Genomic DNA, 21,382 nt, shown 5'->3' on the forward strand with positions numbered 1-21,382 from the left:
CCTGCCTGCCTGATCGCCCCTAACCACTCTGCCTGGCTGTCTGATTGCCCCTAACTGCTCACCTGCCTGCCTGATCGCCCCTAACCACCTCTTCCTTGGCCCCCACCATGGTGGCTTCATCCAGAAGGATGTCCTGAATGATGTCTGGAAGGTCGTTCGGCTGTCTGTTCTAATTAGCATATTACGTTTTTATTATTATAGATGACATATTAGCAAATAAAGCCCAGTAACACATCAAAAGAATAACATGCCTTTCTGTTGTCATTACAGTTGCTTTATAGTAAGGTTTGCTATCAGGAATTGTCAGCCATCTGACCTTGTTCTTCTTTCTAAAGATTGCTCTTGCTGTTCTAATTTCTTTGCATTTTTATGCAATATTTAGAATCAATTTTTAAAATACCTACCAAAAAATTACTTGTTGAGATTTTGATTAAGATTGCTTTGAGTCTATACATTGATTTGAGGACATCCTAACAATGTTGAGTTTTTCAATCCATGAACATGGTACACTGGTCTGTTTATTTAGGCTTTCTTTAATTTCTCTCAGGAATGTAGTTTTATATTTTTGTAATTTTTACAGCAGAGAGTATAGAAGACGTCCATATCTTACTAATTTTTAAGTATTTCATTGAAGAGTGCAGAGTACTTGATTTCTAAGAATTTTGTGTTGTTACTGTAAATGGAATTTTTAAAAATACTTTTATTTGTTTGCTGCTATAATAATATTATTTAAGTCCTGCAGCCTTCCTAAATTTACTTATCCATTCAAGTAGGTTTTGTTTCTTTAGTAGGTTCTTTAGGAATTTCTGTATTAAAAAATCACATTGATTAGAAATAAAGATAATTTTACTTCTTCCTTCCCACTCTTTCTGCCTTTTATTTGTTTTTCTTACATTATTGCACTCACTAGGACTTCTGGTGCAATGTTGAATGAAATGGTAAGATGTTACAATGTTGACAGTCTTGTCCTATTGTTGATCTTAGAAGAGAAGCATTCTGCCTCAGAACTTTTACTAAAAGAGAGGAACCTATTCTAAGTGTTAGAGAATTTTCATATTCAAACCCACATTTCTGTGGATTAGTCCATTGATCCAAAAGTTGTATTTACAGCAGCTGGACAAAATAATTTTTACACTGATATAAATATGTGACATTAGTCTATAGCTCTTGTATTTCACGTTATTTTCCACATGAAAGTTCTTCAAATACTTGAAGACATCCATTACGTGCCTCTGATTCTTATTTTTCCTGGGCTTAATTTAAAACGTGCTTAAAATAGTCTCATTTTTTTTTTTCAGATCTTTGCATGAACTTGTTAGCTAGAACTGTTAAGTCTTTTTCTAAATCTATGAATTGCTCTTAAGTCAAATCTTCCACATTTTCCTATGGTTGATTAGTTTGAACCTATACAGAGCTGTCATCTGGAAAGTGATAAAAATGGAACAGAATGTACTTAGAAAAGTTAAGTCATTCACCCATGCAAATACTGTGCCTCTGTCATTATCTGGGTCTTCAGTTTTTGCCTAAACCTTTATGCCAAGTTAGTCCTGAAACCCTAATATGATGAGAGAGATAAGGACTTCTTGACTCCTTCCTCCTTTAGTAGCCATTCAAGTAGCAAATTACTTATTGTCACTAGGTGCACGAAATTCACGCACAGACGGGTTTCCTAGGGCTGGCCAGCAATCAGGGCCTATCGGGGCCATCTCGCCCAGTCCTAATCAGGACCTGGGGGCCTGCCAGCTGCCGGAGGGAGCCTGCAGGCTGCTGGACGGGGACTGCTGGACTTGGGGAGGGACTGTGGGAGGTTTGCCGGCCCGGGGAAGGGACGGGGGAGGTTGGCTGGCTGTGGGAGGTTGCCTGTGGGAGCACACTGACCACCAGGGGGCAGCTCCTGTGTTGAGCTTCTGCCCCCTGGTGGTCAGTGCTGAAACCCTAATATGATGAGAGAGATAAGGTTGATGGGGTTCCTTCCTCCTTTAGTAGCCATTCAAGTAGCAAATTATTTATTGTCACTAGGTGCACGAAATTCATGCACAGATGGAGTTCCTAGGCCTGGCCAGCAATCAGGGCCTATCGGGGCCATCTCGCCCAGTCCTAATCAGGGCCTGGGGGCCTGCCGGCTGCCGGACGGGGCCTGCCAGATGGGGACTGCTGGACTTGGGGAGGGACTGCAGGAGGTTTGCCGGCCGGGGGAAGGGACCAGGGGAGGTTGGCTGGCTGTGGGAGGTTGCCTGTGGGAGCACACTGACCACCAGGGGGCAGCTCCTGTGTTGAGCTTCTGCCCCCTGGTGGTCAGTGTGAGTCATAGCGACTGGTCCACCAGTTGTTCCGGTTTTTCCAGTCTTTGGGGCGGTCACTTAGGCTTTTATATATATAGATTCCCTTTTCCTTTGCATTCTTTTAAGCCATTGCTAACATGCAACTAGTTAGAACATTTTGAGAGCTACCTGTGTTCTGTGTACATTATTAACATGATCACAATCATTCCATAAGGTACATGTTAATTTGCACATTTTATTGAATAAGAAATCAAGTCATAGAATGTTTAAACCAGTTAGTCAAGGACCTCTAACAAATTATTACTGTCTTCCTAACTCTCAGGTTTCTATTTATATATCATCGCTTTGTGCTCTTTTTTTCTATTTTATATGTAGTTCATTTAGCTTTGCAACATATTTGCTCTCATTCTTCCTTTTCAGTGAAGTTGTAAGTGAGCTGACTGAGGGCAGGGATCATATAGTATGAACTTTTGTGTCTTCTTTAGTACCAAGTAGAGAGCTTTGGTTATATAGTAGGGCTCTCAATAAATGACTGTTGGAATGAAAATTGTAATACTATAAATAATCTCTCTCAGGGCCTGGTATGCCAGATGGCTAGCTACAATTTTGTTTAAGTTTATAGTTGGTTTTTTTTTTTTTTGTAAGTCAGCACTGACTGAAGAGAACATTATCCAAGGCTTGGGTGTGTATATGTGTGTAAGCCTATGTATGCGTGGCACACGTGCTCTTATGTAGGAATGGTTTACGAAACTTTAGAATACATATTTTAAGGAATTTTGATAAAATGAGCTGTATTCAGGGCTCCTTGTTAAATTTAACTGTACAAATGATATTAAATAAAACAAACATAGAGGAAGGGAGGAAGTAGAGGAAGGGAAAATTCGCCCTAATGAGGATAGTTTTAAATTACTGATTATAGAATGGTGACAAGTATTTTGAGAAAACTCATACTAAGTATTATCAACTTTACCCAAATTGGTTTATACCTTTTGAACTCAGAACTAAGTAGCCATTTCTATCATAATGTTTTAAACTAAAAAAAAAAAAAAAAGAAAAAAAAAAAAGCAGAGTTATTTGTTTTGTGCAGGCTTTTGGACAGTTTCAACAAACTAGGCTTTGACATTTTGGTCAGTGTTAAACTATGTCATGGCACTTTAATAGGAATTGGGATTTTTTTTTTGCCCCCGTTTCACTGTCCAAAAATTTGGAGACTTGGCAGAAAACCTTGGGAAAACTAAAATCCTACTTCTCCCAATATGTTATTACTCATCCTAATGTAAAATAAACAATCAAGAAGGGGAAGAATTTAAAGATAAGCTACAATAAATAATACTCATTTAAAAAATATATAAGTTGCTATCTTTCTTGTTTAAGAATATAAACAACCAATACCTCAAATATGGTGTCATTATTAAGTTTAAGTTATTGGAATCTTCATTTAAGAAGTAATGCGACTTTGTCATCTATTTGAAAATGGCTTGGCTGAAAGCTAAAACTGTTATAATTACATTAAAGTTTAAGAAAATACAATAATTGCCATGAACAGGTAGGATTGCAAGGATAGGATTGACAATATTAGGTATTGTCAACATAATTCCACTAAGAGGTAGAGAAGAAAATATGAATAGCTCAGTAAGTGAAAAGTCATAAAAGCAAGATTCAGCATCCATTCCTGGATGAAAAAAACATTCAGTGAAAAGTTAAGAAGTATTTTTTATTTTGTTCTTTAGATTCCCACATATAAGTGAAATCATATGATATTTGTCTTTCTCTGACTTATTTCACTTAACATAATGCCCTCTAGGTCCATCATGTTGTGCAAATGGTAAGATTTCATTCCTTTTTTTTTTTATGGCCAAGTAACATTCCATGGTATATATGTACCACCACTTTAAAAATATATTTTATTGAATTTATTGGAGTTACATTGGTTAATTATATAGGTTTCCAGTATAATTCTATAACACATAATCTGTATATTGCATTGTGTGTTCCCCACCCACAGTCTAGTCTCCCTCCATCACTATTTACCCCTCCCCCCCTTTACCCTCTTTTATTTGTAACAGATTCATAGACCCAGGGAACAGACTGATGGTTGCTCAGAGGAGGTGGGTTGGAGACTGGGTGAAAAATGTGAAGGAATTAAACAGTACAAATTAGTAATTATAAAATAGTCAGGGGGATGTGAAGTATAGCATAGGGAATATAGTCAAATAATATTGTAATAACTATGCCTGGCCCATGTGGTTAAGTGGTTGAGTGTCGACCCATGAACCGAGAGTTCCCTGGTTCAATTTCTGGTCAGGGCACATGCCTGAGTTGTGGGCTGGAGCCCCAGTGGGGGGGCATGCCAAAGGCAGCTGATCCATGATTCCTCTCATCATTGATGCTTCTCTCTCCCCCTCTCTTCCTCTCTCTAAAATAAATAAAATATATTTTTTAAAATTACTGGCAAGGAAATTGTGATTGTCTGATTATAATGTCTATTTCAGGTAGATCTGAGGAATTTATCCATTTGGGAAATTCACTGTACAATTTATGCCTTCCAAAAGAGTCACAAAATACCTTCTGAACTTCTCTTCCAAATATTTCAGGTGATTCTCTCCATTTACAGCATCTTTTCAAACACCTTTCTTTTATCAGTTTATACTTTTGAGTGAAATATATGATGCCCTACTGAATGAATGAATTACTTCCTGACAAAACTAACCCCTGTTCGCTCGTTTGCCTGTTCTAGATGACCCATATAACTACTTTATTTTCAGTCTTCTCAATATCCCTGTGCTCTCTGTTTCCAGGCCTGGTGCTGCATCCCATGTGAAAAGCAAGAAGTCAAGTAAAGATTTTTCAGTGCAAGATGCAGTACTGGCTGTTCCCAGCTTTTTTGGCAATTGCTTCCTTTTGCACCTTTGTCCAGGGACAAGGTAATGGAAAACTTTAAGATATTAGGGTCTGCGACTCTAGTCCTCTTGGTTCTGATTACTGTTGTTTATTTATTTATTTTACTTACCCTGTTCGTGCTTCAGCTGTATTTGTAGGCAGGGTTATGTGCTGGTTTTTACTCAATATTACCAACGATGGACATTGTGAAAATGTGCCACAACTTTGATGAAGGTGACGACCTCACCAGTGATTGAGTATAGTAATCTGTGGCAATTGGTTAAGCAGCTTATTCTTAACTTGTTTCTTTTCAGTCTGTGCAAATTTATTGAGTAACACAAATTCGCATGTTATAAAATCAATTGTTAATAAGGAGCTATAATGTGTGTATATCTCAATCATGCATTTGTTTCTTAGAGTTTCTGCAAAATATTCCAACCGCTTCATACCTGGTCCTGAATTTTGCTCCTTTTTAAAAAACAAACAAAACCAAGGACATAGTCTGAAAGTTACTAAGGGTCTGACAGAGGCTGCTGATATGCCATTGTAAGGATTTCTAACGTTGTTTTAATTGAACTTAGTTTTTGAAATCTATTATTTGTTTTATTGGGATCTGCACTTTTATTTTTTTATTTCCATTGATTTTCTAAAGTATGTCAGGAGTTGTTTTGGCCCACTGCTTGCTTTTGTAAATAAGGTGTGTTTTGTTTTTTTTTTTGGAAATCAGCATTTGTTTATATATGCTCGTGGCTGCTTTCACACTGCAATGACAAAATTGAATAGTCGTGACCCACACTGTAAAGCCCACAGAACCTAAAATATTTATTGTCTTGCCCTTTACAGAAAAAGTATGCTAAACTCCAAAGTAAGTGCATAATATATATAAGTACTCAAAGTGACATTATTAAATAAACATGTGGAAATAGTCATTCATCAGCTGAGCCATGAAGTCTAACTGTGCTAAAGTTGTTTTAGGGGTGTTAATGTCTTATGCTTGGAATTTAAGGTTGTAAAAGAAGTCAAATGCAAGAACCACACCCTGGTTCCTTAAAATGAGGCACACTTGTTTGGAAAGGAACGAACTCGACTCTTTGCATGCTCAAGCAGTGTTAAATCACCGGAGTTACTGACCATATTTCCCATACTTCATGCAACACATAAGGATGCGTTGGGTAGACAGATTCTTATTTATGGTGAAAGAATGTTTTCAGCTGTGGCGATCAGAGAAGTGATAATGGAAATCTTAGATAACTCACACTCTATACCAGCGGTTCTCAACCTGTGGGTCACGATCCCTTTGGCGGTCGAACGACCCTTTCACAGGGGTCGCCTAAGACCATCCTGCATATCAGATATTTACATTACGATTCATAACAGTAGCAACATTACAGTTATGAAGTAGCAACGAAAATAATTTTATGGTTGGGTCACAACATGAGGAACTGTATTTAAAGGGCCAGAAGGTTGAGAACCACTGATCTAGTGTCTTCAGGTGAGTCTTTTTATGAAGTACTTTCCCTCTCCAGAGAACGTGAAACCACATTGGCTCAAATAACTGTTGGTACTTGGGTTAGTCCAGCATCTTCTTTTTAGGACAAGTTGTTAAATGAGCTGGAACACAGAAAAAATAATGTGCTGGCTGCAGGGGCAAAAAATGTGTACTAGGATAGCATGACAGAATGGTGGCACCAAAACTTTCTCAGAATTTCGCAGTAAATCTGTACTTGGTTCTAGCAATGTTTGTGTTGGGTGGTTACAAGAAGGAACCGCTGAAGGTAAAGTAACTGTCATTTAAAAACCTCAAAGCACATAAAATTGGAGACTTTGCATCGGGGCTAGATTTAACTTTATAAAGACCTCTGTGTTAACATATTTACACAAGTTATTTGCTGTTATTAGTAGTCAAACATGTTTGGAAGTTGAGAATATTTTCCTTACTTCTGTTTTCGGCATTTTTATAATGGATCATGAAATTATAACATATGAGGTCCCCAGCAAGATAAAAGAACCCTGTAGCATATCCCACAGTAAATTTCTCTCAAATTTTAATTTTTCTATTTATGGAACATTTGGGCAATGCATGTAATTGAAAAAAAATGGCTGAGGTTAAAAAAAACAACAACAACACTAAGGTTTTTGTTGTTATTGTTTGTATGAGGTTGTTTTTAGATCCCTTGGAAAAGTTAGCCAAATACTTCTCTGCTGCTTAAAGGTCTTTTACTTAATAAATATAATGTTGTTCCATTGACATAGCACCCTACACTATGTTTTGAAGGGGAAAATGCTCTCAGTGCCCATTCTGCTCCATCTCTATCAGTCAGGGATGTTTGGTGCCAAATAAAAGAAACTTACTCTGGCCACTTTAAGCAAAAAATGTACTTACTGTAGGTAATGAAGTAGCTCATAAAATTCAAGTTATAAAATTAAACTTTGAAAAGGATAGGATTCTGGGAACATCCTGGATATAGTTTCTAGAAGTAGTGACCTTTTTTTTTTTTAGGGCATGTCTTTGGAATGAAATGACTGGACCTATTTTCCATCCTTCCATCTTTGGACAGATTCTTGGGCGAGTCGGCCTGACCTCCTTCCTACCCCTGAGCCAGGGGAGGATGGCTGATTGATAGCATAGCCAGGGCCCCATGCAGTGCAAAGGGCGTGTTGTTTTTTGGAAGAAAACCAAGGTGCTGCTAGGAAAGGAAGAGGGAGGTGATTATGGGGAGTGGAGAACAGAGGATCTGCATTTTAGTGTTCCTGTGTGAAAAGCGGTGTTTCAAGAAATCAATGAGAATATTTCATTGGAAGCAAACCTTTGCATAGGTTGTCACTTGTCAAAACAGCAAGATTTCAGTTGAGTTGAGTTAACATTAAAAAAGGAAGGAAGAAAGAAAGAAGGAGGAAAGAAAGGTAGGAAGAAAAGAGGAAAAGATAAAAGGAAGGGAGGACAGGGAATTACTAGTAGCCCTTTAATAAATAGTCATATTATGAAATAAAATTTCCAAAGTACTGGATAACAGTGAAGCTTCAATGTAAACACATAAACGTTCCTTTTTTGCCCACAAGATTTGACTTCTATGAGAATTATTGCAATGAAATTCTTGGGGTTTAAAGAAAATCTTCCCTCTTAAAAAGAGGGAAGTAACAAGCCTAATCCTAGAGAAGAAGATATCCAATGGACCCTCCTTGGTCTTCCTCCTCAAACCCCCTTTGGGATGAAGTGCATATATTCACAAATGTTATATTTGGCCCAATCCCACACAGGAAGTCTGACTTCACCATACAAAGAATGAGTTTGTTGGCTTGCTCTTGGTTCTTGGTGTGGGCCAGACATCAAGCTTTACACTTGATTTTTGTCTTTTTAAAAAGCTTAGGCCTTTGAGTCAAGTTCATGCAAGCATTTATAATTATTGCTGCAATTTTAGTATATGTATAGAAGCTTTGTGCTCACAAAAAGAAAAATCGTGGGTCTGGTATTAAATATTCATAAATTTTTGTTCCATGAGATAAGAACAATTATTTCTCCAGTGGACTTACAGTGTTGCTGTCCATCTTGCTGCCCTGGCTTTGGAATGAGCCCCAGTGCCTCCTATACAGGGAAGAAGGAGCTAACTGTGAAGTTCATAAATCTGACCTCATGCTTCTTTCTTTCTTAACTAGCATTTCTTCTTTTCAGTGTTTCCCCCTAAAGGCAAAAAAATAAAGGAAATGTGAACTTTGTGTCTAAGATTTTCTATTTATTTATTCATAATTTTTATTTTGTTAATCCTCACCCAAGGATATTTTTCCATTGAGTTTTAGGGAGAGTGGAAGAGAGAGGGAAAGACAGAGAAACATCTATGTGAGAGAAACATCGATTGGTTGCCTCCTGCATGAGCCCTGACCAGGGCCTGAACGGGGAGGGGAGAAGGGGAATAAGTCTACAACTGAGGTATATGCCCTTGACTGGAATCAAACCTGGGACCCCGCTTCGGTCCACAGGCTGATGCTCTATCCACTGAGGCAAGCCAGCTAGGGCTCCAACATTTTCTTTTAATGATTTTGAGAGCATTTATGCTTACATAGGCAATAGATGTGGTCCCTTGATAAAAGAAAATGCTGGTATTGCTATTTGCTAGCAGTTGTAATGGGACTGCAGTCATATGAATCATTTGTAAATTGTTTAAAGGGTTGAATATTGATGGATTTGAATATGAAGGAAGCTTTTGCTTCCCAATCCATTTCCCTGAGTAGTTCGGTGGAAGCCAGCGCCACTCCAGGTTTTGGAGCACCATCCGTGTTGTCGAGCATGCTCTGGTGTCAGGGCATGGTCAGGGTTATCCTCATTATGTTCTCATTAGGTTCAGAAGGTTAGCTATAAACAACAGGCTATAAACTCAGACCACCTTTAAAGAACCGCAGCCTGGGTAGAAAGGGCTATAAAGATTTCTAATCTTTAACCTAGGAACCCCGAATGTTGTTAACTTCTTTGCCCTCCTTGAGATGTCAGCACACCTGGGGTGCTGACAGAATTGGTTGACCCTCTTGGAACCCCCTGGACTGAAGTCTCCATCCTGCTAGTTATCCTCTTCCACCTGATGGCTCCCAGGCCCTCCAGCTTTCTTTCATCAGTGCATTCATGCAAAACTTTGCAATAAGCTTGGCCCATGATGGCTATCGGCCCACTGAAAAGATATGTCTCAGAAACTGGATATGTTGTTCAAATTTTTACTTTTATTTTTCTCCCATAAGTAATAAGAACCTATCTATACATAGATTTTTCTCCCCAAGTTTCAGACTATGCAAAATAATAATTTCTCTGTTCATCCAAATGTTAACGTTAACCACCTTCCTCTTTTATTTCAAAGTCATTGTTCTTATGACGAATCCATATTTTCCCCACAATCCAGAGAAATGTAAACTCTTCCATTCATGTCAAATTGAGAATGGGAAGCTAATGTCTTGTTTTGCATGGCTGGCATTCTCTACTGATATGTCGAAAAGGCCAATGAGAAAGAGAATGGTGCTCTTAAAATTGTGTCCTCCTGTACTTACTGCTTTCAGATGAGTGGATAGTTTGTAGGGGAGTGAATTATTCATCTAGCTCAGTGAAGGGTGACTTCTTAATATGGATCTCCTCCCAAAGAAACAGCATTTTGTCTATGGTCAGAGATTGTCATTCACCAGTATGTGAACTTGGGCAAGTCTCTTTGCTTCTCCTTGGTTTTCTTATATATAAAATTGAGGTAGCAATGTATTTTTTGTGAGGATTAAATGAACTTCTGAGATTACCCATCAGATGATGTAATGGGGAAGGGAAGCCAACATTTATTGACCACCTATTATAGTGTGTTATATCCATTGTCATGTTCAATGTCATCTATCATGGGCAGAAAGTATTGCTGTCACCTTACAAAAAATAAGGCTTTGGGAGAAGCAGTCACTGGCTCAAGGTTATCTAATAAGTGACAGAACTGGAAATCACACCAATGTTCAAACTGCTGTCATGGGAGTGGGTAGGAGGGCTGGGTGAAAAAGGTGAAGGGATTAAGCAAAAAACCCATAAAAATTCATAAACACAGACAACAGTATGGTGATAACCAGTGGGAAAGAGGGGTGAGGGGAGGTAGAAGAAGGTAAAGGAAGGATAAATGGTGATGGAAGGAGACCTGATTTGATTTGGGGTGGTGAACACATGATACAATATATAGATGATATAATACAGAATTGTACACCTGAAATCTAAATAATTTTATTAACCAATGTCATCCCAATAAATTCAATAAAAAAGAAGAGTGTTTGCTTCCTTTCCCCACACTCTGTTTCCTAAAGTGAGAAAGAAAGGCTGGGCATAAAAGTGGGTAATAAGTGCTAAATTTTTCTGTTAAGCATTAGCCTTTTTTCTTTTGACAAACCAATGTAGATATTATATAATTTCTTTTGAAATTCTGTAACATTGATATTGCATTCAAAAAATATGTTTTGAAGTTCAAAAGAGTTACACAAAATGTAATATAGACCTACCCATTTTGTGAGCTATCAGAACAGATGAAATATACTGGAATGATTCATGACCATGTGCTGTGTATCATTCTGAAAGGTATAAATCAGCTACACTTGAAGGATAAATCAAAGTTTGTAAAACATAATTATCTTGTATTTGGTCTTTTTTTAAAAAAAATTTTGGTTCTTTACAATTTTTCTCTCAAGTGGTTTTAAACGAAGATCTCATGACTATCATAAAGCCATAAGAGTCTTCTTAAATGATCCCATTATAACGAATATTGGCTTACTAAAGTGAAAAACCTAAAGTCATAAAACAGGTCCCACTAGAGTTAGTTGACTAACAATGCTCACATGTTCCAAGAAGAAAAATTCATCCCTGTAACATAGTGAAAGCATTTTACAAGATTGGCTTCAATTTTTAAACTAGATTAGAGTATTAAATTCTAACCCTAAGTAATAATTCTTTGTCACGAGGTCTGTACTGTTTGACAAATGCTCATCTCTTGAGTAAGAAATAAATGCTCTTAGGTTTGTGTTGTTTTGCAAACGGATTAATTCATTAATGGGGTTGTCAAAAGAGCACATTTGAGGCTGAAGAAGTCTTATGTACTTTGAATATATTATGTTGACTTTGCAGTTTACCTTAAATGGTGGTTTAAATGTTTCAACATTTAATCATTTTTTGTGTTTTTTTTTTACAGTTGCTCCACCCACACGATTAAGATATAATGTGTTATCTCATGATAGTATACAGATTTCATGGAAGGCTCCAAGAGGGAAATTTGGTGGATACAAACTTCTTGTGACTCCAGCCTCAGGTAAAAACTATCAACTGTGTTTTCTAGAGTATAGCAATCTGTACACATAGGTAACTAAAAATGTGTAGTGCTAAATGTTGCTTTAAAGGCATCTGAAAGTATTTTTTATTAATTTAATATTTGAGCTTGACATCTTACCTTCTAATTAAGAAAGTAATATTCCCAAAGTCCAAAGAAGGACCATTCCACCCCCCCTCCCCCTAGTTCTCCTCAGGTGAGATTTCCAGGCTATCAAAAATTCTTATCATGTCTGTTTCAACATAGGGTGAATACTTTCGTTCTAAGGACACTTAAAAAAATACCATACATCTGGCCCTAGCCAGTTTTTCTCAGTGGTTAGAGCATTGGCCCTTGGAATGAAGGGTCTCTCATTCAGTTCTGGTCAAGGGCATGTACCTTGGTTGCAGGCTGGATCCCCAGCCCGGGTTGTGGTGCAAGCAGGAGGCAACCATTCGATGTGTCTTTCTCATATTGGTGTTTCTCTCTTTCCCCCTCCCTTCCACTCTCTCTAAAAGTCAATGGAAAAAAAATGTCCTCGGGTAAGGATTGACTAAAATAAAATGAAATACCCTATATCTGATGGCCAACAGTTGTGACTGGCTGAGTACATTGTGATTAATTAACTTGATAGAATATATTCAGCAATTATAAATTAAAATTATATAAGCTAAGTAGATATTATAAAAATAAGTGATAAATTAAAGCAGGAAAAACAAAGTTAAATTTATTGATCATGAAGATAAAATAGTTATGTAAAAGATGCTCTTTCATATATCTGTCAGCTCTCATTTCTTCTAGGATCTGTTTTCTTTTTTAATATATTTTTATTGATTTCAGAGAGGAAGGGAGAGGGAGAGAGAGATAGAAATATCAATGATGAAAGAGAATCATTGATTGGCTGCCTCCTGCACATCCCCAACTGGGGATCGAGCCCACAACCCGGGCATGTTCCCTTGACCGGAATCGAACCTGGGACCTTTCAGTCCGCAGTCTGATGCTCTATCCACTGAGCCAATCCAGCTAGGGCTAGGATCCATTTTCATATAGTACATAATAAATACTCAATAATACCATATTTGTATAATGTATATTTATATAAACATAATATTTTTTCCTTTATTGGTGATAAAGATGGTTATGTGGAGGTGGACTACTTTTCCATTGGAGACCTTTGCCCAACTCATTTAATCAGGCAGACAGATGGTGTGTTGTTCGTAAGCCTGGACCTCTTACCTGAGAGCGGATTTAAAATTTCAAAACAACAAGCAGATAGAATACCTGGATTCCTGCTGTGTGACTAAAAAGTAACCTTCTTTTTATTAACAAATATTATACATAGGCTTCTTAGAATGACTTTGGGTTTAGTGCTACCAGATGGCAGCTTTGCCCGTGTGGGCTGACAAAGTGATTCACTTGTAGAAAGCAATATTTTCTTCTCAAACTCTGTTTGGTTCAGAGTTTTCCTTTTGGAACATAGCCCAATTTTGAAATAACTCTGACTTTAAAAAATATAGCTTGTTTTCTAAATTAAGCCATTCTGGGAAATTTCAGTGTAAGAGATTCTTGAACATTAGTATGACTCTAAAGGTCAAAATATTAATTGCTAATATGTGGTACCGCTGAGAATTTCCCATGTCCGATCGTGAAAGGTAAATTTTTTATCCAGGTCATCAGTGTGTTAACTTTTCCTGATTAATTGCTGATCATACCAAACTATGAAGCACCCCAAGCAGGTGCCACTGAGGTACAATAGATCTCCAACTCTTGCTCCCACACCTCCAATGAAAAAATAAAAGTTGAGGATGAAAGCAAATTATTTCTTTGTGAATACTGGGTTTGTTTTCCTCAGTGACCTAAGGTCCTTCCCAATTGAATAAGACAGTCTTGACACTCTGGTATCTCCTTGATCAAACATAAAATAAATTGAGTAAATAAAAAGGGTAGCAAGGCCCTACCTCGAGAGACTTCGCAAGAGCCTCCCTCTTGTATCTTGACTACCAACATGCCTTCCAGACTGAGGAAGACCTGAAAACTTCGGGGCCATGTGAGCCATGGCCATGGCTGCATTGGCAAGCACAGGAGGCAGACGGGGGCCTGAGGTAATGCTGGTGGCTTGCATCATCACAGGATCACCTTTGCCAGGTGACTTTGGGAAAGTTGGTATGAGGCATTACCACTTAAAGAGGAACCAGAGCTTCTGCCCAACTAACTGTCAACCGTGATAAACTGTGGACCCTGGTCAGTGAGCAGACACGGGGGAATGCTGCCAAAAGCAAGACTGGAGCTGCTCCTATCATTGATGTGGTGCAATTGGGCTACTACAAAGTTCTGGGGAAGGGAAAGCTCGCAAAGCAGCCTGTCATTGTGAAGGCCAAATTCTTTAGCAGAGGAAGAGTCAGGGTGTTGGTAGAGCCTGTGTCCTGGTAGCTTGAAGCTACATGGAGGGAAGTTCATTAAAATGTCCACAAATACAAAAAATAAAATAAAATAAAATAAAGGGTAGTAAGTACATCTAGTCATAAAGTGTTTGTAGACATTTTAGCACTACAAGACATGTTCCAAGAATTTTTATACTAATTTCTCCTAAAGTGTATTCCACAGTACCCTGCAGGATGCTAATAGCTATTATACAACCAAATAGTTTAATGGTCAAATAAATTTGAGGAGTGATATTTTAAACTGAGTTTAAAGCTTTTTTATTGCAGGATTCTCAAAGCCTTTAAAAGAATATACCCTATGCCTCTCAGAGAGGGATTCTAATGCACAGTTTTCTAAGATAATTTTTTTTGTTGTAGATGAGTTTTGATTGATAGAAGTTCATGAAACCAAAACTTAACATCTCGGACACAAATGCATTTAAGAAAATGGGTTTTGACAAGAGAAAGTCTCAGTTCTGCCTTTGTGTAGTAGGAGGCATGGATGATAGTAGCATGGCATTTCAGACTTAATGTCATTAATTTTTTTAGAATACTAGAGGCCCTGTGCATGAAATTTGTGCATGGGGTGGGGGTGTGTCCCTCAGCCCGGCCTACACCCTCTCACAATCTGGGACCCCTCAGGGGATGTCCGACTGCTGTTTTAGGCCCGATCCATGCCTGCCTGATTGCCCCTAAATGCTTGCCTGCCTGTCTGCCTGATCTCCCCTAACTGCCTCTGCCTGCCTGCCTGATTGCCCCTAACCACTCACCTGTCTGCCTGATCGTCCCTAACCACCTCTGCCTTGGCCCCCACCATCGTGGCTTCGTCTGGAAGGACGTCCAGAAGGTTGTTCGGCTGTCCAGTCTGATTAGCATATTACACTTTTATTATTATAGATGATTAAAACATAATCTGTGTTATGTTTTATTAAGCCAGCAAATTTCAGGCTATTTTTTGCTGCTACTTCTTTTTTTTGCTAATACTTCTAAAGGGGCAGATGCTTTAAATTAATTTCCCTTTTCTCAGACATAGTAAATGCTGCCAGAAATTAGAGAAGAAGGGTCTATTTGAAATTTTGAATAGAAGATTGAGTATTTAATCCATAGCATTTTTAGGAAAGCCTTAGATGTCAGTCTAATTTGATGGAGAGATAATGGGGGCTTGAAATCTTTTCATGAACCAGGCTTTTTAAGTAGCCAGGTAATGAGTGGTTCCTTCAACATCCTGAGCCAGTGATGCTCAGATTTAAGGTAATTAAGTTGCGAGTGCTTCAAGGATGCTTTGACTCACATTAGAAAGGCCATAGAAAAAATTCCAGCGTAGATAATTACTTTCAGTCTGCCCATATCTTCCCTTTCACTTTTAAGTGAAATTCTTTCCTTGAAGAGTATATCTGATGTTGATGGCTTCCTGTCTTCTAATCTGGTACTATGGTTTCCCCTAGTGTAAAAAGGCAATAGAGTGTTATGATGACAGGTTTTTATGAATGTGTTTTTATTGAATTTAGACAACTGAAACCTGTGCTTAAGTTTTCTCATGCAAAAAGTAAAACTGAAAATGAAAATAAAAAGTATATTAAAATTAAATGCTATGCACATACATACTATGATATATATTTTTAAATGTCTTCCCCTTTTAAAAATCTTGATGGTTAGTAAAATCTCTTAATGTACACAGTTAACCTACTTTTTAGAACTGATTTATCTTTCTGTTTTATTATAGGTGGAAAAACCAATCAGCTGAATCTCCAGAACACTGCAACAAAAGCAATAATTCAAGGTCTTATGCCAGACCAGAATTACACAGTTCAACTTATTGCACACAATAAAGACAAAGAAAGCAAGCCAGCCCAAGGTCAATTTAGAAGTACGTATTTACAGGTCTTAAAGTGCCGCCATGGGATCTGTCCCAGCTCTGAGTTTGAGTCTGTGGTAAATATTGGAGCAGGTTAAAATTCTAAATTGTTTAGATTTGAAGAGATCTTAAAAGACATTCTGCACAGTCTTCCATGAGCTCCTTCTATCACTATTACTCTTCTTCTGCCTCTTGCTTCACCCATTCACTATTCTTTAAGTTTTAGTTTTCAAGTGCTATCCATGACAATGTCTGCTGAGGCTTCCCCAGACATCTTATCTACCTTGCATAGAATAGGTGCTCAATAAATATTTAGCAAATGACTGAATGAATGATGCATATACCTCCTCTATAGTATCCCTAGTAAGTGCCAGTCCAGTCTGTACAAAACCAAACTATACAACAGGGAATTTAATCCTTTCCAATAACTAATCAGTTGACATTTATGTTGGCTAGGTCCCGTGATAAATAGATTTGTGAACAAATGCAACATGGCAAGTCTTAGAGAGAGAGATTCAGGACTCTATAAAGGGTGGTTCTCTCTCTGCCCCAGTAATGGGCTGGGATGAGAGTATGGTTTCATATTTGAACTAGTTCTTAAGTAATAAGTTGTGCAAACAGAGAAAGGGTGGGACATGCAGAGACATTCTAGAATAGGGCAGAAAGCTCTGAGGCAGCCCAATCTGTGTCTGCACCATTTCATTAGAAAGCTTTCCCTTAAATTGAGTTTAAAACTTGTTCACACAGGCCCTAATGCTTCTGCCTTTCAGGAGATATTCATTCATTCATTTTTTTTTTAATTTAAAAAATATATATTGCTTCTCTACTAAGTGTAAGCCCTATACTGGGCACTGGCACATGACAAATTCCTGTCCCTATGGACCTTATATTCTAGTGACTAAAGACTACACCAACTTCTTCTTGGAGGTGGCCTTTCAAATGTTGAGGTCACAGCTTTGCGTTATCATGAATGCAAACGGAAGAGGCCCATCCTGGTTAACCTTCTGGGTAACTTCATTGTTAAGATAGATTCTTAAAAGAACCTAATTTATTATTAAGAATGATTTTAAACATTAAAAAAATTAGCAGAATAGTACAATGAACCCCTAAGTGTCCAACACTCATTTCAACAATTAGCCATTCATGGCCAATCCTGTTTCATCTGTTACCTCTCCCCCGCCCCGCCCCCCCCCACACCATATTATTTTGAAGCAAATCCTTGCCATCATTTCACATAATAATCACTTTTTAAATCTTGCCACTGGGACTAAATCCATAAATCTGGGAGGCCATGGGTTCTAGAACTGAGTGTGCAGCAGTGTTTATCTGATTTTCTATCTCTCCCTTTTTTCTTTCTCTTCTAATTAATGTTTTATGAGACATATTTTGTGAGTTTTTTAAATTAAAAAAAACTACAACTTTTGTTAACCTGCTACCTCTTAAAACTTCTAAATGAAGATGATTGGTAAGTCCTTCTGTCAGCAGGGCATACAAACGTTTGAAATGTTACATTGTTTTGAAATTTGCATTGTCTGGAAGCCCAGAGAAAGGTTTTTAATGTCATTTTCAATATAAAACAGCCTTCTGTCTCAGTTTATTGGCACTGTGCCTCAGTTTCTGGCCTCTGACATTCCTACATGAATAAGCAAAATAACTTGTCTTCAAGTTTGTGAGAAGCAGTAAAAGGGACAAGGAGAAATGATCATTTTACTATAGTCTGAAGGTATTGTGATTACTGATTTCACTGACTGGGCAGCCTAAGAAACACAGGTGGCCTTTAAAAGGTTTCCCAATAGCTATTTACTCTAAACACTTAAAAGAATATGCCTTTGTTTTCAGCTCACTTAGCTCTGCTGAAATTATCTTAGTGAAACAGTCTAACTGCTTCGTTGGATAAATTATATGTAAGCTTATATTTTTTAGCTATGTTGTTTGTATTGGCAGGATAGAGAGATTAGTTCTTCCCAAATAATAGTTTGTAAGAATGAGGTTACAGTAACTTCGTTGGATGGCTTCCTTTTCCATTTTGCATTTCAGTTACATTTTTGCTCCCTGTGAGATGGAGCTAAAGCCTGTTTTCCCTTCCCTGGAAAATTTTCATGGGTGGATCCAGGAAAATGATGATCCAGACAAATCCTGAGAATATAGGTTTGGAATTGTGTAGGGAATGAAATTCTTTATAAATCCATCTTATGAGACAGGGAAGCTTAAGAAATAGTCCTTTTGTTTTGAAAACAAAAAGGCATGTCTGGTGTGTGTATTTGACCGAACAATTCAACCATGTCTAGCCTCAGTGTCCTCATCTGCGAATGGGGGTGATGACATGTGCCTGTTATCGTGTGGGTTCACTCAGTTCAGCACATAGTAAGGCGCACAGTAGCTATTATGATTAATGCCACTTTGCTTTAGTCTGTTTTCTACTGATTTCCCGCCTGCGTGAGGGAAACAGCAGTTTCGTGTGACATATGTGTTACATTTTATATGTGACCTAGTGGCCCAATTCAAGATGACTGTTATTTTTTCTTGTTCACTTATTGACTGGTTAATGACCCTGTTCTTTTCAGCCACCATTTTCCTCTTTGGAATGGCATTTTGCTTATCTCTGCCTGCAAAATCTTGCTCGTCTTTCAAAATCTGGCTCAAATGTCATTTTCCCAGTGACGTTTCTTGAGTCTTTGGAATTATTCTTTCTCAAACCTAGTTGTACTTTCGGCATTGCTCAGCATAATTTTCCTCATATTAAAGTTGCAGATTTTTTTAAAAAATAGAGGATTTAAGCAATCGGAGGCCATGGCCTATGTGTGGGTGGGATTGAAAATGTAGATTTGGAAATTATCTTAAGAAGGGTGAGAATTATACTTGTGAGATGATAAAATTGTAGGTGGGGCATACAGAGATGCAAGGCAAACTTAGTATATCATGTTTTAGGAATGGAAGCAGAAAAAAGACCCAAAGAATGAGAATGTTAAGGAGGGTTCAGAAGAATGCAAAAAACCCGAGGATAATGCCTTTGTAAAACCCGAGGGAAAAAAGAATTTAAAGAATGGGGTGTTCCATATAACCTAGCAGTTCCACATCTGGGTATCTATCTGAAGAAAACAAAAACACTAATTCTAAAAGAATTATGCACCCCTATCTTCATTGCACTGTTATTTATAATAGCAAGATATGGAAGCAACCCAAGTGTCCATTGGTAGATAAAGAAACACACACACACACACACACACTCTGAAATATTACTCAGCCATAAAAAAAATGAAATCTTGCTATTTGGACAACATGGGTGGACTTAATGCTAAGTGAAATAAGTCAAATATCATATGATTTTACATATATGTGCAATCTAAAAAAACACAAATGAACAAACAAAACAAAACAAAACAGAAACAGACTCATAGATACAGAGAACAAACTGGTGGTTTCCAGAGGGGAGTGGATTGGGGGATGTGTGAAAAGGTGAAGGGGACTAAGAGGTACAAACATCCAGTTATAAATTAAATAAGTCACAGGAATATAATGTATAACTTGGGAATATTGTCAATAATATTGTATTTTATTGATTTTTTTTAGAGAGAGAGGGAGAGGGATAGAGAAATAGAAACAACAATGAGAGAGAAACATCAATTGGCTGTCTCCTGCGTGGCCTCTACAGGGGATGGAGCCCACAACCCAGGCATGTACCCTGACCAGATATCGATCCCATGACCTCTTGGTTCATGGGTCGATGTTCAACCACTGATCCATACTGGCTGAGCTCAAGTGTACTGTTTTTTTAATATATCATTTGTGTATCATTTGTATTGTGGGTTTGTGTTCACCACCCAAAGTCATCTCCTTCTATCACCATTAATTCCCCTATTGCCCTCTTCTACCTCCCTCACTCCACTTAGAATGGCATTTTGCTTATCTCTGCCTGCATAATCTTGCTTGTCTTTCAAAGTCTGGAAATCACCATACTGTTGTCTATGTCTATGAGTTGTTTTTTATTTTTTGCTTAATTCCATCACCTTTTTCACCTAGCCCTGCCACCCTTCTCCCCTCTGACAACTGTCTGTTCTCTGTATCTATGAATCTGTTTCTATTTTGTTTGTAAGTTTATTTTGTTCATTAGATTACAAATATAAGTGAAATCATATGATATTTGTCTTTCTCTGACTGACTTATTTTGCTTAGCATAATACTCTCCAGGTCCATCCATGCTATTGCAAAAGGTAAGGTTTCCCTCATTTTTATGGCCAAGTAGTATTCCATTGTGTAAATGTACCACACCTTTTTCCCCCCACACCTTTTTTTATTTATTCATCTACTGATGGACACTTCGGCTGCTTCCAAATCTTAGCTATTGTAAATAGTGCTGCAATGAACATAAGGGTGCCTATATTCTTTTGAATCAGTGCTTCAGGCTTCTTTGGATATATTCCCAGAAGTGGAATGGCTGGGTCATAAGTCAGTTCCATTTTTAATTTTTTGCGGTAACTCCATTCTGCTTTCCACAGTGGCTGTACCAGTCTGCTTCCCTGCATAGCCTATCCTCCAATAAATTTGCTGATTTCTGAGAAGTGAATGCAACAATTAAATGAAATGTCTTGCCATCAGATCACTTTTGCCTTTTTACAGGGTATTTGTTCAGAAACCATTGCCATTTGGTGGTGGTTTCACTGATTCAAACAACTTAAGGTTCCAACAACAGTAGAAGGAAAGTTCCTGTGGTGTTTTAAGCAATGAAAAGTAAAACTAATGGAGTTCATTGGACTGAATGGATTGAAGACCAAGGGCATTCTGGATACCTGAATATTTCATAATGAAAGTGATAAAGAAATACTACTATTTATTACTAGGAAAGCTTGTTTTGAGTTTGAAAGGAAAATATTATGGGGGTTCTCTACTTTCTATTGCAGATAGAACAGATCCAAATGAGGATATCCATGGCTAAGATCTTTCTAGAACAGGGGCCAACTCATAGGTCTTGTCCAGAGACCTGAAGATATGGCTTGAATCCTGTGCCAACACTTTATGGTTTTATGAGAATTTTTTTTTAGTTTTTGGCCTCTTGGTCCTTCATTCCCTCATGTATGATAATCTTGTTCATTTTATAGCAGTTTTGAAGGATTAAATTTATTTGCTACATCTGGCCATAGTGAGTATTTGATC

The 21,382-nt window shown here is 37.8% G+C and overlaps 1 protein-coding gene across 3 annotated transcripts in view; it reads left to right on the forward strand.

Annotated features, from left to right (window-relative positions):
* The window catches only part of COL14A1 (collagen, type XIV, alpha 1), a 175,395-nt gene that overhangs the window by 5,834 nt on the left and 148,179 nt on the right, over positions 1-21,382 (forward strand). For all 3 annotated transcript variants that reach the window (XM_014533053.1, XM_005885872.2, XM_014533054.1), the window contains exons 2-4: positions 5,081-5,206; positions 11,843-11,959; positions 16,100-16,243. In XM_014533053.1, the coding sequence (XP_014388539.1) occupies positions 5,140-5,206; positions 11,843-11,959; positions 16,100-16,243 (328 nt within the window). In that variant the 5' untranslated portion in view covers positions 5,081-5,139. The remainder of the gene's footprint in view (positions 1-5,080; positions 5,207-11,842; positions 11,960-16,099; positions 16,244-21,382) is intronic.

Source organism: Myotis brandtii, unplaced genomic scaffold (genome assembly GCF_000412655.1).
Source record: "Myotis brandtii unplaced genomic scaffold, ASM41265v1 scaffold931, whole genome shotgun sequence".
Taxonomy (NCBI): domain Eukaryota; kingdom Metazoa; phylum Chordata; class Mammalia; order Chiroptera; family Vespertilionidae; genus Myotis; species Myotis brandtii.